Source organism: Drosophila innubila, assembly GCF_004354385.1.
Source record: "Drosophila innubila isolate TH190305 chromosome 2R unlocalized genomic scaffold, UK_Dinn_1.0 1_C_2R, whole genome shotgun sequence".
In the NCBI taxonomy this organism is placed as follows: domain Eukaryota; kingdom Metazoa; phylum Arthropoda; class Insecta; order Diptera; family Drosophilidae; genus Drosophila; species Drosophila innubila.
Genome location: NW_022995374.1, coordinates 4491412 through 4508509, shown reverse-complemented (window position 1 = coordinate 4508509; position 17098 = coordinate 4491412). Strand labels below are relative to the sequence as shown.

The 17098-nt window shown below is 37.8% G+C and overlaps 2 protein-coding genes across 2 annotated transcripts; both read left to right on the top strand.

Moving 5' to 3' along the window:
* The first annotated feature begins 1770 nt into the window (after positions 1 to 1770).
* LOC117784745 (serine proteinase stubble) lies at positions 1771 to 7042 on the top strand. Its single transcript, XM_034622553.1, has 5 exons — positions 1771 to 1888; positions 1953 to 2269; positions 5458 to 5977; positions 6030 to 6137; positions 6722 to 7042. The coding sequence occupies exons 1-5, from the start codon at positions 1810 to 1812 to the stop codon at positions 6886 to 6888; spliced, it is 1191 nt and encodes a 396-aa protein (XP_034478444.1). The 5' UTR covers positions 1771 to 1809; the 3' UTR covers positions 6889 to 7042.
* Positions 7043 to 8775: 1733 nt separating this feature from the next.
* On the top strand, positions 8776 to 15229 carry LOC117785960 (serine proteinase stubble). Its single transcript, XM_034624252.1, has 5 exons — positions 8776 to 8977; positions 13388 to 13918; positions 14160 to 14337; positions 14395 to 14773; positions 14836 to 15229. The coding sequence occupies exons 1-5, from the start codon at positions 8776 to 8778 to the stop codon at positions 15052 to 15054; spliced, it is 1509 nt and encodes a 502-aa protein (XP_034480143.1). The 3' UTR covers positions 15055 to 15229.
* The last annotated feature ends 1869 nt before the right edge of the window (positions 15230 to 17098 follow it).

The window sequence follows — 17098 nt, the reverse complement described above, 5'->3', positions numbered from 1 at the left end:
GTTGTTGGTCTAGTCAAAGTATAAGTATCTTGTTGTGTTTTCCGATTTACAATCGTGTGACAACAAAGCGAATCGCATGCTGCTATCAAATATTTCATAAGCTCAGAAAGCATATTTGATATGCTAATATTCACATTGAAATGATTTTAGAAAGTTACATCAAAGAATGTCGAATTCCATTTTCAGCTGAAACTATTAGAACGCTCTAGTCGCAAGTGATTGACTACGAGATACCCTTTAGTCTGTTAAATAACTTTTATGTTTATTATGTACATTTTTTGTGATTAAGATTAAATATAAAGATTAAATATTTAAAACCGTTTTTATTAGTTTTTACACAGCTCCTGTAAAAAATACATACGAACAATCTTAAAAAAATCGTTTTTAAAAATTATTTTCATACCAAATCGACTCAATCAAAAAATATGATTAAAAATATATGTGTATTTTATATGTTGGAACTTATGTAAATATAGCTAACGCATACACTGGCACAGATCTATTTTATTTTAATAGTTATTTAATAAATAATATTTATTTATTTCAAAAATTCCTAAAGCTACAGTATTGTTACTTTTAAACAGTGTTCAGTAAGATCTTTAAACAAATTTAAAAATGTTTGCTAATAATGAGGACAGAAAAATGGTTTTATTATTAATCCAACAATTATTATTTTTAATATTTAAATTAATTTATATTTGTATTTAATTACAAGTACTTCCTTATAACATTTTTTATTCAAAATCTAGCATACCTCTTGTAACCCATTTTCTATAAGAAAAAAGAACAGGGAAGAGAACTGCTCCCATTTCCAACATAAAACTGAATATGAATGGCAGCTGGCAGCGGTTGTTGCAATTATGTCGCATCAAATAATTATAACTTGACTTGGCAAACATTTCCTGAGTTTGGTAATAATTAGCCAAAGAAGCGCCAAGAGAAGCAGCAGCCGATGAATGAGAACAAAGAACAAGTGTGCGCCCAAAGATCAAGATGCGAATGCCAACAACAACAGCAACAACAACCACCAGGAGAGCAACAACAATTCAACCTGTTGGTGCGAAGACGCTGCTAATGGCGAGAAGAAGATCAGCAGCTGAAGCTGTAGACTGAGACTCAAACTGAGAGTCTAACTGAGACTCAAACTGAGACTAAGTCTTGGCAGAGCGCCCAGTTTGATTCTGGCCAGCGACGCGTGCGGTTGTCGCTGCTGCTTTAAAGCCAAGTTTATTTGTGTGGTTAAAGACATGCCACAATTGGCACCTGCGACGGCTTAAAATGTGTGTGAAACTCTGTTAAGCTGCGTGCCTGCAACTGACTGAAAACTGTGCCAACTGCAATACTCACTCGCATTGGCACAGTTCTTCTCTTCATCGTCTGTTGACCCATTTCGACAATCAAGGACACAATCAGCTTTGATTCTGGCCGCTCAAAGAACTCGCCCGATGTGTGACTCATCAATGGCAACAACAACAACAACAACAAAAGTCACATTAACAATAACAAACGGGCAGTAAAAGTGGAGCAGCAGTCATAAGAAATCTAAGTAGAAACAACACTCGAAATGGAAAAGCAGAAGACACCAAAACCAACAGCAACAACAACAGCAACAACAACCACAATCAAACAACACAATAATAACAAAAGCGACGACATAAAAGTGAATAAGAAATTGTCATGCTTTCATTAACAACAATAACAAACAGCACTCAAATTTAACTGCCAGCAAATTGTGTTAAAAGTGAACACTAAACGTTGACTTGTGATTCTGTGACTCTGTGAAACAGTGACTCTGACTGTGACTGCGAAATGTGTCGCCAATGGAATTGCGATTTGCTGCTTTTGGGACTGTGCCTGCTCCTCTGTCAATTAGAACCCATGCGTGCCAGTAAGTGCCGGCATTGCCCGCGATTTAATCCTGTCCAGCTAAATGGAATCTCTCCTCTCGTTAGGTATACTCAATACATTGCTAGGCGTGCCCGCAGAGTGTGTGCATCAGAGTGGCGTTTGGCCGTGCAAGTTGAGCTTCTCCTGCTGGCTGCAAGGTGGCAAGCATGCCAAAGGCTGTGGCAGCAACAAATGGCTCTTCAGCTGCTGTGTTGCCGAGCCTCATCAGCATCAGCATCAGATTCAGCATCAGCATCAACATCAACATCAATCGCCGCTGGACAATCTGGTTGACTATGGAAAACTCAAGATGAGTCTGAACAGTCTCCCCAAACGTATTATGTTGCGACGGCGCGATGATAACGAGCTGCACAATGTCAAGGTAAGTGACAGCCGGCAATTGGCATTGTGCAATTACACTAGACAACAGGGTTGGGCCAATAGAGATAAAAGCAAGGAATCAATGTCGTTTTATAATAAATCAAATCACGAACAAAATGGCATTCCGCTTGAAAATCGGTTAATTTTTGATGAAGTTATGAGAGATCAAAGATTTTGAAAAAATGTCAAGGGGAAGTATGGAAAATTGGATATTAGATGGCTTAGATTCGAAAAAATATCAAATTTTCTAGATGATAAATATTTAAATGCAGAGTAATTTTAGAGACCAAATTATGAACAAAATGACATACCGCTTGAAAATTGGTTAATTTTTGATAAAGTTATGAGAGATCAAAGTTTTTGAAAAAATGTCAAGGGGTAGGTATGGAAAATTGGATATTAGATGGCTTCGAATCGAAAAAATATGAAATTTCTTAGGTGATAAATATTTAAATGCAGAATAGTTTTAGAGACCAAATCATAAACAAAATTGCATTCCGCTTGAAAATCTGATCAGTTTTAATGAAGTTATGGGAGATCAAAGTTTTTGAAAAAATGTCAAGGGGTAGGTATGGAAAATTTGATAATAGATGGCTTAGAATCGAAAAAATATCAAATTTTCTAGATGATAAATATTTAAATGCAGAATCAATTTAGAGACCAAATCATGATCAAAATGACATTCCGCTTGAAAATCGGTTAATTTTTGATGAAGTTATGCGAGATCAAAATTTTTGAAAAAATGTCAAGGGGTAGGTATGGAAAATTGGATATTAGATGGCTTCGAATCGAAACAATATCAAATTTTCTAGATGATAAATATTTAAATGCAGAATAGTTTTAGAGACCAAATCATAAACAAAATTGCATTCCGCTTGAAAATCGGATCAGTTTTAATGAAGTTATGGGAGATCAAAGTTTTTGAAAAAATGTCAAGGGGTAGGTATGGAAAATTGGATATTAGATGGCTTAGAACCGAAAAAATATCAAATTTTCTATATGATATATATTTAAATGCAGAATAATTTTAGAGACCAAATCATGAACAAAATGACATTCCGCTTGAAAATCGGTTAATTTTTGATGAAGTTATGAGAGATCAAAGTTTTTGAAAAAATGTAAAGGGTAGGTATGGAAAATTGAATATTAGATGGCTTCGAATCGAAAAAATATGAAATTTTTTAGGTGATAAATATTTAAATGCAGAATAGTTTTAGAGACCAAATCATAAACAAAATTGCATTCCGCTTGAAAATCGGATCAGTTTTAATGAAGTTATGGGAGATCAAAGTTTTGAAAAATGTCAAGGGGTAGGTATGGAAAATTGGATATTAGATGGCTTAGAACCGAAAAAATATCAAATTTTCTATATGATATATTTAAATGCAGAATAATTTTAGAGACCAAATCATGAACAAAATGACATTCCGCTTGAAAATCGGTTAATTTTTGATGAAGTTATGAGAGATCAAAGTTTTTGAAAAAATGTAAAGGGTAGGTATGGAAAATTGAATATTAGATGGCTTAGAATCGGAAAAATATCAAATTTTCTAGATGATAAATATTTAAATGCAGAATAATTTAAGAGACCAAATTATGAACAAAATGACATTCCGCTGGAAAATCGGTTTATTTTTGATGAAGTTATGAGAGATCAAAGTTTTTGAAAAAATGTCAAGGGGTAGGTATGGAAAATTTGATAATAGATGGCTTAGAATCGAAAAAATATCAAATTTTCTAGATGATAAATATTTAAATGCAGAATCAATTTAGAGACCAAATCATGATCAAAATGACATTCCGCTTGAAAATCGGTTAATTTTTGATGAAGTTATGAGAGATCAAAGTTTTTGAAAAAATGTCAAGGGGTAGGTATGGAAAATTGGATGTTAGATGACTTAGAATCGAAAAAATATCAAATATTTTAGATGATTCAAATATAAAAGCAGAATCAATTTAGAGACCATATCATGAACAAAATGACATTCCGTTTGAAAATCGGTTAATTTTTGATGAAGTTATGAGAGATCAAAGTTTTTGAAAAAATGTCAAAGGGTAGGTATGGAAAATTGAATATTAGATGGCTTAGAATCGGAAAAATATCAAATTTTCTAGATGATAAATATTTAAATGCAGAATAATTTTAGAGACCAAATTATGAACAAAATGACATTCCGCTGGAAAATCGGTTAATTTTTGATGAAGTTATGAGAGATCAAAGTTTTTGAAAAAATGTCAAGGGGTAGGTATGGAAAATTGGATGTTAGATGACTTAGAATCGAAAAAATATCAAATATTTTAGATGATTCAAATATAAAAGCAGAATCAATTTAGAGACCAAATCATAAACAAAATTGCATTCCGCTTGAAAATCGGATCAGTTTTAATGAAGTTATGGGAGATCAAAGTTTTTGAAAAAATGTCAAGGGGTAGGTATGGAAAATTGAATATTAGATGGCTTAGAACCGAAAAAATATCAAATTTTCTATATGATATATATTTAAATGCAGAATAATTTTAGAGACCAAATCATGAACAAAATGGCATTCCGCTTGAAAATCGGTTAATTTTTGATGAAGTTATGAGAGATCAAACTTTTTGAAAAAATGTCAAGGGGTAGGTATGGAAAATTGGATAATAGATGGCTTAGAATCGAAAAAATATCAAATTTTCTAGATGATACAAATTTAAATGCAGAATTATTTTAGAAACCAAATCAAAAATTGGTCAAGTTTTGTTCAAGTTATGACAGTATAAGAGCCTGGTAAAGAAACAGTTACCTACGCAGTAGCACATTAAGATGAGAAGGGACAAATATACATAGAGAGAGAGAGAGAGAGAGAGAGAGCTGAAGACAGAAGGAGAAAAAAAGTTCACGAGTGAAAAGGGGAAAAAACAGAATACTCTCAAAATATGGAATTGTGTAAGATTTAATAAGCCTAATTACATAGACTTGAGTCTAAGACATGAGACCAAAGCTATGCCAACACATTGAATTGCCAGCAGGCATTAAATCCGCACTGCGTGTGAGCCATGGCAACAATAGAAGACAATTGAAGACATTTGTAATGAAAAAACGAGTTTTCCACAGTTTTTTTTATTTCTTTATATATTTCTTTGAAATGTGCTCTCAATGCCATCATTAAGTATGCTGAAGAATTATTAACTAATCTCATGATGAACTTGCAGCCAGAATGTGGCATGCCACGCACAGCACAGAATACGCTGCAGAAGCGCATCATTGGCGGTAGACCGGCACAGTTTGCCGAGTATCCGTGGCTGGCACATATACGGATAGCGGAGTATCAGTGCGGCGGGGTATTGATCTCGGCCAATATGGTGGCAACGGCGGCACATTGCATACAGCAGGCGCAGCTGGACGATATAACAGTGTATCTGGGCGAACTGGACACACAGAATCTGGGGCACATACATGAGCCGCTGCCCGTGGAGAAGCACAGTGTGCTCCAGAAGATCATACATCCCCGTTTCAACTTTCGCATCACACAGCCGGATCGCTATGATCTGGCGCTGCTCAAGCTGTCGCGACCCACGGCATTCAGTGAGCACATTCTGCCCATTTGTCTGCCACAATATCCGATAAGATTGATTGGCCGCAAAGGCCTCATTGCCGGCTGGGGCAAGACGGAGGCGCACATGGGGCATGCGGGCACCAATATGCTGCAAGTGGCCAGTGTGCCCATCATCTGTGAGTAGCCAGCGATTTAATCTAGATACATGTTAACTAAAACTCTCCACAGCCACCTTGGACTGCATACGCTGGCATGAGAGCAAGCAGATCAATGTGGAAATCAAGTCGGAAATGTTTTGTGCCGGTCACTCGGATGGTCACATGGACGCTTGTCTAGGTAAGCTTTGAATTAAAAGTGTAGCATACTCTTAGGCTGCGCTTTAACAGCGCTCTGTTAAGCGCTGAACAGTGGGGAAGTTAACAGAATTGAGGCAGGCTCTGTAAGCTGTTAATTTATTTAAATTTAAATTGAGCTTCTTATATAATACAAATTCTCTTCCAACAGATCAGAGATCAACTTTGATAAAATTTCATTACAATTAACTTTTTACTGCCTTTCAAAAATACGTTTAAAATATATTATTCTTAGTAAAATTTTTTATTTATTTTTTATATTAGTTACATTTACTTAAAAAAAAAAAATAAAAAATTTATTTATTTAACGTCGATAAATGCAGTCGGACGAACATTATTTTAAATAAAATTTGGTTCATAACCCAAAATATAAATAAAATAAATATAAATAAATAAAATTTATTAAGCAATTAAAACAAATTTATTCAATAAAAAAGTTTACACTTATATTTTTAAATTTAAAACTAAAAGGAAAAAAATGAAAAAGCCTTTTTGTTACACATTCAACAATAATATCAATAAGTATTAGTTTGAGTGTTAGTAATAAAATATTTTATTTTCTTCCAGGCGACTCTGGCGGTCCATTGATCATTAAGGAACGTGGTCGCTTTGTGCTCGTGGGCATTACAAGCGCTGGTTTTGGCTGTGGCGTGGATCATCAGCCGGGCATCTATCACAATCTGCAGAAGAGTCTGCGCTGGGTGGAGGATGTTGTGGCGCACAATGAGCTGTAGCACAGCTGTCCACCGGGTGTGGCAAGCAAATCTCATTAGTTTATGCCGTGTAGCATTAAGCAATGGCCATGTGCAATCACAGCAATCACAACAACGAAAATAACAATAACAAAATACAATTTATTAGATTTATTAAATATTATTATGTAGTTAAGTGTGTGTGTTTGTGTCTTCTTTGGGGTGTATTTAGGTGTGGGTGACCGACCTTGAACGCTGGTTTCAACTGTTGCATTTGAAATTGAATTACGCACTTTGCAACACGTACAACAAATTTGCTTTGTTATGTCATTTGGCATTCGCTGTGCTGGCCCATTTCCCATTTAGTGTGTCTGCCATAAATGCCACAATCAACTGCTAAAGCCTCAACAGCAACAACAACTAAATAAACAATAGCAACAACAACAACAACAACAATCATAATTTGTTTATTAAACACATTAAGACGGGCCAAGTCAAACACTCGTCGAGTGTCATCTGCAAATTGCCCAATATACTTAAATTATGTTACGTTCGTTTTCAGTTTGTTTTTATTATATTTTTTCTGTACTTTTTTTTGTATTATTATTGTTGTTTTGTCTTCAAGTGTGTCAACCAATAAGTTTCCATGAACCCATCAATCCCAAATCCGCCTCATTCATTCTTCGCTTTAAGTAGCAATCAATTATTTGGGCTTTGTTCATTTCAATTATTAAGCTTAAGTTGCAGTTGCATTTGCTTCGATTGTATTGTTATTGTTGTTGTTGCTGTTGCTGTTGATTTTTCACGCTTGAAATAAACTTGAAATAAGATGTTGTATGCGTTTGGCTTTCGCTTCGTTGCCTGACTCTGACGCTGACTTTAACTCAGCTGGATGTCTGCAGGTTTTTCCTGTTGCAATTTGTACAATTGTTGTTGATTTTTCGACTGTTTGGTTAAAATTACTTGGCACTCCACAAATTGGTGGCAAAACTTAACTTCCTCTTTTTTCTCATATCGTTTTCTATAAGTGTGACTCTGAGCGCAGCTCCAAATTAAACATTAGTCATGCCAGCGGCAACAGCAACAACAACAACAGCAACAACAATGCAACAAACAGGCAGAGCAACAACTAAGCAACATGCGACATGCAATTGCCAAGTGAGCGACAAAAGTTGCCGTCTCTGCTCAGAGGCCACGTCTTGTCTTGCCTTTTCTTTTCACTTTCGATTTCGATGCGAGTGTGACTCTCCACACACACACACACACACAATCACATATATATAGTTGCCTCTGTCGGAGACTACGTTTCACACTCTTTGGGCGCTTACTTATTACTCAATAGTCAACGTTGCGACGTCTCTGCGGCGACAGTGCGTGAGTGTTGGTATATACATATGTGTGTGTGTGTGTGTTGGTGAGCGGTGTTGATGGCTTTTTGATTTTGAATTTGTCAGCCAACTGTTTATTAAGTGTTTTGACGTTACCGCAAACTGTTCGCGAACGCAAAGTCCGTGCGCGCATCCACAACCAATAACAGTTTCGGTTGTAAACGCTGTAACGCACACACACACACACACACACACACCTACACACATAAACAAATGCTACGAAAAAGTGCGTGTACACAAATTGTTAATTTATTAAAATGACCTCGAAATATGCACTGTGAATTATTGCCAAATATTAACAAAAAATTGTGATTGTTTCGTCTGCGATTATTTTTATATTTAATTCAATTTTTGACTCCCGACCGCCTGCTATGTAAACGAGCGATTATTCAATCAAAAACTCGCGCCGCTACGTGAATTAAGTGAAACACACACAAATTGCACAAAATCGCAGACAAACAAGGCAACAACAACACAACGGTATCAACAACAGCAACAACAACAACAATTATAACAACAACAACTACGAAATTATTGCAAAATGCGCTCAGTTGCACGGCAGCTGCTGCTGCTGCCAACATCACGGCTGATATTGCTGCTGTTGGTCGTGTGTCTGTCCCACTGTCTGGACGCCGCACACAGTAGCTACAACTCCAAGTACAATGCGGTGGTAACGCCGGAGTTAAAGCAGGCCATTGACAAGGATTTGCCCAAACAAGCCAAGTTCTTCGATGAGCTCGATTGTAAGTATGCAAGTTCGTTGCCTAAGTCTTTCGTTTAAATACAGCTAGCTATAGAAAGTTAATCTTTAAAAATCAAAGAACTTTGCATTCGTCAAGTTTTTTTGTCCTTGACAGAGTCACAAACAAGTTCGTTTCCTTAGTCTTCTTCTCTCTTTGAACTTTGCCCTCATGCAAGTTCGTTGCCTAAGTCTTTCATTTTGGTGCAGCTAGCTATAGCAAGTTCGTCGCCTGAGTTCTTCAAAAATTAAAGAACTTTGCATTCGTCAAGTTGTTTGTCCTTGACAGAGTCATAAACAAGTTCGTTACCTTAGTCTTTTGATCTTTGTGAACTTTGCCCTCATGCAAGTTCGCTGCCTAAGTCATTCGATGTGGTAGTCTATCTTTTCATTGATAAGAATTTGCGCAAGCCGTCCACCTTTTTCCGCAGTAAGTTCGTTGCCTAAGTCTTTCGTTTCGCTTGCTTTGACTCACTAAAAACATGGATAACACGCGACAATTGCATAATCTACATATTAGTTAACCTTGAGTCGAACACCATCGATTCGATGTCAAGTTCACATGATTCACACACAACTAAATTTCTACCATAATAAAAGTTGAAGAGCGAAAGTGAGAGAAGTGTCTGATGGGTGTGAAAACAATATTATGTGTTCGGTTCTTGTTTCGAGCAGCAACCAGCAGACAGCAGAAATCTGGTGAATGCTTACAGCTTTAATTGGACTTTCCAAAAGGCAACAACAACAAGTAAAACACGAACACCAATTAGCCAGCGAAATGCGTTGTGCAGAGTGGAAGTTAAAGTTGAAGCTGAGTAATTATTTTTGTCGACTGAGAGGCGACATTAACATATGGCCCATTCTGCGCCCCAAATGAAAGCGCGTGTTATGGTCCATTATGAAGAGACCATTAAAATAATTACCAAAATACATATACAATAAAAAAGATATGAAATATCATATATCTATCTAGCTGCATATTACACAGGCAACTAAAAATAAAGCGACCGCAAATTGCAGCACAAGTTCAATGGCATGCACTGCCGCTGCAGCCATGTAATATAGAAAATTCACAAAGAAACAGGGTATACAAAAGATAAAAAAAAATAAAAAAAAAAGCAAAAGTCTTTTTCCAAGAGATACTTAAAAACTGCTCGGGAGCAGGAAAATCAACTGCAATTAACGACAATTGCAGGCGACATTCGAAAGTGTTAAACAACAACCATGTTATATATAGATTATAGATTATTTTGTGATCGAATAAGAGTACTCAAACACTCATACACACAGACTCGTAACTGAGCTGAAAGAAACCTTGACCAACAAAAGCAAACAAATAAACGCAAATCTCAATCAAAGCCAAAGCCAAAGCATAGACTTGGCAACATGTTGCCAAGCTTCAGCAACAAAACTTGTTGTTGCTCTCTCTCTCTCACGCTCTCTCTCGTCTTCGGCTTGTGCAAGTGAAATGGCGAAATGCGAGCAAAACTCTTCGGCAGCTTCGTTGAGTCGCAAACAAAAAACTTTGGCTTAGTTCTGAGCTGAATTTCCCGACGTACGGTCGCCTTTATTTGATTCGAGCTGCAGTCGAGCTGGCTGACCGTTACGCCAAATTTATAACCTTTTCGTGCGTGAGCTGATCCCGTGGCCCGGCAAAGTGAAATGCCGAGAAATCCTCAGGTGAAAACGCGAGCGCTTCGCGAAAGCCATAAAGCAGGCAATAATGACCGCAACAGCGGGCAGCAAATAAAGAATGCATTGCAATGGTGCAGAAAGAAATCAGTACGCGTTTTCCTCAAAACCGCTCGCTGCTCGCCGCTTCTGCCCTCAGCCACAGGAGAAACTCATCGTGCAGACGGGTACATTGCATTCCAAGTAATTGTCATCTGAACCAACTATCATTAGCCGTACTTTTATGCTGGCCTCTTTCATCCGGCATATCAACAGCCGATCCGCAGGCCGATGCATCTGGCCTCAGGCGCTCGGGCGCCGGCACCATCAACAAAGGCGGCGTCCCCATCGATCTTTAATGCGGTACGTAAAGTTGTGCTCTATCAACTTGCTCAAATCAAACATTTTGTATCTTTGATCAGCCCTTGCGTCTGTGCCTCATACTGACGGCTAAATTTTGGTATCCAATCGCTAATAAATGGTATCAATCATGGGTCTCTATGTATCACAGATACATGTTAAATGAACAAGAATATATTGGTCGGTGATCCACCCTATATCAATGTATCAGTCGACGTGCGGGTGGGCGCAGAACGAATTTGCGGTTTAAGACGACGGCTTGCGGTTTCGGTTTTGTCATTCATCATCCATCGTTGCATTGTTTGGCGTTGGCGTAACATTGTCTTAACGGTGGGTAAATTGCGGGTTGCTTTCGGTTATGCAATTTTGTCGTGGCAATAAATTAGTTCGCATTTCGAAAATGACAACAAATTGCTCGACTTTGCCTACACACACACAACCCCCCTCCCACACACACACACACCACCTCCACTGGCAATTGAAACACTTGCTGGATAAATCAGGCAGAGTACACAACACAAAATGCATTGCGCTGACATTACCAAATTCAATGCAGGCGCTCGACTGGAAGGTGTCAATGGTAGACCATTAAACATGTCGATCAGGGAGCATTCGAGTAAAGCAGAAACTGTAGGACAACAATGAGCATAAAGTACATTACGACATCAAGTGGATGACAAACTCAATTTGTTAGGGTTGCAAATTGATAAAGCAGTTTACCTAATGTAATTGAAAGAAATTGATAAATAAACAACGAGAAATTATTGTTAGTTTAATTAAACGTTCAACTGAACGCTTAAAAAACATACAAATAAGGCAAATAAATTTAAAATAATAAATTTGAATTTATATATATTTTTTATATTTATTATTTACATTATCTAAAACATTTATTATGTCTTCCTATAGTTAAAAAAAAAAAATTAAATTATATACCATTTGTTGTAAATGGAATTATTTTCTTACAATTTTCGGAGCATATTTTTAGTTTAGAAGAAATTCAATTGGTTTTATCTTTATTGCATACATTGTTTTTAATTTATTTGCCTTGCATTAAAGGTTAACAACATTAACTTCAATTCATTTTTTATCCCAGTTATTTAAAAAGTCAAATTGTTGTTTGATTTTGCACATCGCATTCCTTGACTAAAATTTGATTTTGAATTGTTTTCGATTTTCAATCAAGTGCATTCGGAATATCGTAATCTTTCAAATAATTAAAGCCAATAACAACAAATATTATGCCACACACACACTCAGAAACACACGCAGACGTCTAGGTAGACAGAAATACAGTTACTCAGCAGCTTGCTGCCATTTTGTTGTGCTCTGTTTAATTTTCTAGGCTTCTGTTCGGCTTTTTTTTTACGTGCATGTTACACAGCAAAAACAACAAATAAACAACAGCAGCAACAACAAATAACAACAACAAAAACGCATTACAACATGTTATAAATAATTCTTGATGGAAATTTTTGGATGCCCATTAAAAATGAGCCAAATCTCAGTTTACTTTTTGTACGTTTCTTTTTTTTTTCATTATATTTTTGGAGCAATTTTCTTGAAGCTTATAAAAAAGCGCGTTCTGTCTCTTCACTTTCTTTAAGGGGGAAAATGTTGTGTGCCGCTTTCTGGGAACTGTTTTATTAATGTTTATTTTTTTTGGGTCTGCGTGTCAGTCGAGTGTAAAATTTTCCTAAAGTAAAGCCAAAAGACGCGACAATGAAAAGGCCGAAAAGTGGGCAATGTCTGTTGTTGGTTGTCGGTTGCGGAAATAAACGAAGGTGAACGTTTTTGCATTTGAAAAGTGAAATTTTCGTGGCTTGGTTTCAATTTGCCTGCAAAGAGTTTCATATCAACGTCTTCTGCTTTAATATTATTTTTATTTATTTATTTGTTTCGCGCGTCAGACAAAAATGTGGGAAAAGTTACGGCATCTGTTTTCATACAAAAAAAATAAAATTAAACTCCAAATAAAGCCTCAAGAAAGTGTTAATAAAGTTGTGTCGTTCTGTGACTTTTTTCGTCCCCTTTTTGTTTTTAAATTACGTGCGAAATGTTATCGCATACATGTGTGTGTATGTGTATGTGTGTGTGTGTTTGTGGCTTTGTTTCTGTCATGGACAGTTGGTCAGTTTGGTTAGTCGAGACTTTAATTTCGACTTCATTGGCTGCGGTGACATAATAAAGTCGTGCAGAGTTCCCTTCAACTGTAATTCACTTTTTATTATGATTACTTTTGCTCGAAATCTTTCACTTACAAATTGTCGAATTTCGCGGCGAAAGTTGACCCTAGTTTTAAAAGATCCCAGCCATATACACACACTCTTAAGCAACGGTTGTGTATAGAGGAAAACTGCAACATCATGATGATTCTTACACACAGGTGACATAATACACTTGCACGACATTTATCCCGATTTGTCGCCAACGGCCAACAAGCCAGCCCATCATCATCATCATCATCAAGCGCATCATCATCACAATAACAACGGCCTGTCAACGGCCTCGTCATCATCAGCACGTCCCGCCTATCCCAGCCACGCCTACTACAGCACAAAGCGACCGGCGACACATTACAACAACAACGGCAATCCGTATAAGCCCAGCTCTAGTTCCGGCTCCAGTTCATCCGTTCATCGTCCCTCTGCCACCAGTTTGAACAGCTGGGAGCAGCATGACACAAATCATTTGGGCATTACCAATCATCTGGACAGTTTCTTTGATGTGGATGCACCGCCGGATAGCGGTGACATAAAGCGTCCGCAGCAACCACAACAACAACCGCCTTCACACGAACCACAAGCGCAGCCCTTTGCGGTGGGCAATGTGCTGGATTTGAATGCGGGCGAGGCAGTGGATGAGTACGACAGTGGTGGTGGCTACAATGATGCCAGCTATCGTCCTGTTCCGGGTACTAAACCAACTCATCCGTACTCACTATCTATCTTTCGTTATATTTCTCTTACTCTCTCTCACACACGCTCTCTCTCTCTCCACTTATTTTTGGCACCACTGCAAGTTTTCCTTTATATGCACCACAAAAAAACCAACAACACAAAACCACTTAATTTGAGCTTAGTTTGCACTCTTATATTAGTTAATGTTTTAAGTAATGTATTTTAGTTTAATCCGCTCCATTTGGCAATTCACAGGCTGTGGTGAGGTTTATTCTCGCTCCAATCGCATTGTTGGTGGTCACTCCACGGGCTTTGGCTCGCATCCCTGGCAGGTGGCGCTCATCAAGAGTGGTTTTCTCACGCGCAAACTTAGCTGCGGTGGTGCGCTAATCTCCAACCGCTGGGTGGTTACCGCCGCCCACTGTGTGGCCACGTAAGTAGCAATTAATTAACCTCAATCTCCGAGTTACTTCAGCTTAATTACTTGCAGCACCACCAACTCGAATATGAAGATACGTCTGGGCGAATGGGACGTGCGTGCCCAGGAGGAGCGTCTCAATCACGAGGAATACGGCATTGAGCGCAAGGAGGTGCATCCACACTACAATCCGGCTGACTTTAAGAATGATGTGGCACTGATTCGTCTGGATCGCAATGTGGTCTACAAGCAGCACATCATACCAGTCTGTCTGCCACCGTCCACCACTAAGTTAACCGGCAAAATGGCCACTGTGGCGGGCTGGGGACGAACGCGGCATGGCCAGAGCACTGTGCCCTCGGTGCTGCAGGAGGTGGACGTGGAGGTCATCTCCAATGATCGCTGCCAGCGCTGGTTCCGCGCAGCCGGAAGACGCGAGGCCATACACGATGTAAGCTTATCAATTCTCAATATATTTAAGCTTAGCTGACTTTTATATTTCTCCCATTTCAGGTGTTCCTTTGTGCTGGCTACAAGGAGGGCGGTCGAGATTCCTGCCAGGGTGACAGCGGTGGACCACTTACATTAACTATGGATGGCCGCAAGACACTCATTGGTCTCGTCTCCTGGGGCATTGGCTGTGGCCGGGAGCATTTACCGGGTGTCTACACAAACATCCAGCACTTTGTACCATGGATCAACAAGGTTATGGCCAATGACAACAATGCGTAGAACAGCGTAGAACCGTAGGCTGTCATCAAATAATCGAATTGGAAGACTGCAGTCACCGCTCGAGTAGTTACGCAGTTGTGTGCATCTGCATCACCGTTGCCTGGCCATGTGATTCCTCTACGACTCGGGGTTGCTAGTGTTTAAGTATAAGCTTCAAAAGCTGCCCTCTCTTAAGTGTGCGCATCTTCTATTTATTTTTTATTATTATTAATATTACTTCTCGTAATTTCTGTTTTCACTTTGTGTGCAACTTGAGAGGTCATGCAACAGTTAACATTAATCATAAACATATTTATTATATTCTATGCGTGTATAGAACTTCATGAATTTAAAACTAATTTTATTGCTAATTTTAATTAATATTTAAAAACGAAATAAAAAGAATTTAATAAATGCGTTAATGAGTCAATAATTTTATTTGTTAATCGAAACTGTTTCACCATGGCTACAAACAAAAATATTCAATTTAAAAATTCAAGATATAATTATTATCTTCTGGTTTTTTTTTCAAATGATTATATCTTGAGTTCTAACTCAATATTAAATAAATAATAAATATATTTAAGAACTAGGCATTGAAAAAAATGGACCTATGATTGTTAAATTATTCAAAACGGATTTGACCATAACTAGTTTGTCTTCTAAATTCATTCTACACTAAGTTTTTTATTAATTAAGTTTAAGTATTTATTGCAACTAAATTCAATTTTCACACAACTAATTTTTTTTGTTCGTTTTTCTTTAGTATATCACAATAATATATTTTTTTTCAATTGATATTCCCATTTTCAAGTCTTGAAAACAAAAGACTCAAGACACGAACTGAAAAGCGAATTGGGAAATCATTGCATACTTTTAGGCATAAACATTAATTGTGCTGCTATAGACTACAAAGACATTGCATCGAGTTGGCAGCACTAATGTGGCACCTTTTCAACGATAAATTGCGGCAGATTCAAATCAAACATTAAGGCAAACAACACCAAAATAAACAACGTGAAGAGTGAAGATACTGTATAAATACAAGTACATTAAAAAAGAAGAGAAATGCTCGGAGCACGAACCAAAACCATTTGTGAGAACACCAGCTGAGTGTTGTTGGGATTGTGGCAGGCAACAGGTGAGCCACACGATGCATGCATTGAATTTCTAATGATGCAACTTCCGTTGCAGGCATCCAAAACTGAAACTTAACCTTTTCAGAGTGTATGTTGTGTGTGGATATCAAATCAAATAACATAATCAAGTCAGCGTTGGCTAATTAGACGCTTGACTCAGCTGGCTTATCATTCTGATTCTGAGCTCTCGCTCTTTCCCTTTTAGGCTGATTGCTTACGCTCTTGGCATCCACAGCAAATGACATCCACTTCTTTTGCTGCTGCGTCGATGGCTGCGGCAAAGAACTTGGGTAACTGGCCACAACTTGTTGCCTGTTTGGTCTCAGTTGCTGTGGAGCAGCGCCAGTGTCAAGGTCTCTCAAGTTCAACGCGTTGTTGTTGCTGTGTTGTGTCGTGTTTGGTGCGTCGAATGTTCAACAAAAGAAAAGAAATAAAAAACGAAACAGAAGATGATATGTGGAGTCGCAGCAAAAAAAGCGTCGCGTTTCCATTTAACAAGCTCCGAATGTGACTTCAAATGTTGTGTGTCATTAAGCCCAATTGATTAATTGATTGATTGATTGACTTCAAGTGTGTATATTGTTTTCGGTCACTGATTGCAGCTACGCTGAGCCTTAACAATAACAAGTTTAAGCAGCTACAAAGTGCATTTAAGAAGAAAGAAGTGTATGTTACAAAAAAAAAAACTCTTTTAACTGCAAATAAATACTCCATTGTGGCCTTTGGGCTAATGCCTATGCATAATTAGCAAATTGCAGTCTGCAAAGTCTTATCAGTCACTCAATAGGCATAAACAGGTACCAACAACAATACACACACACACACACACACACACAGAAACATACATACACTTGTACACCCACATTTTAAGCTAAACTCAAGTCAAGCCTTAAGCGCAGCGATAATATAGTTTGACTTTCTTAACC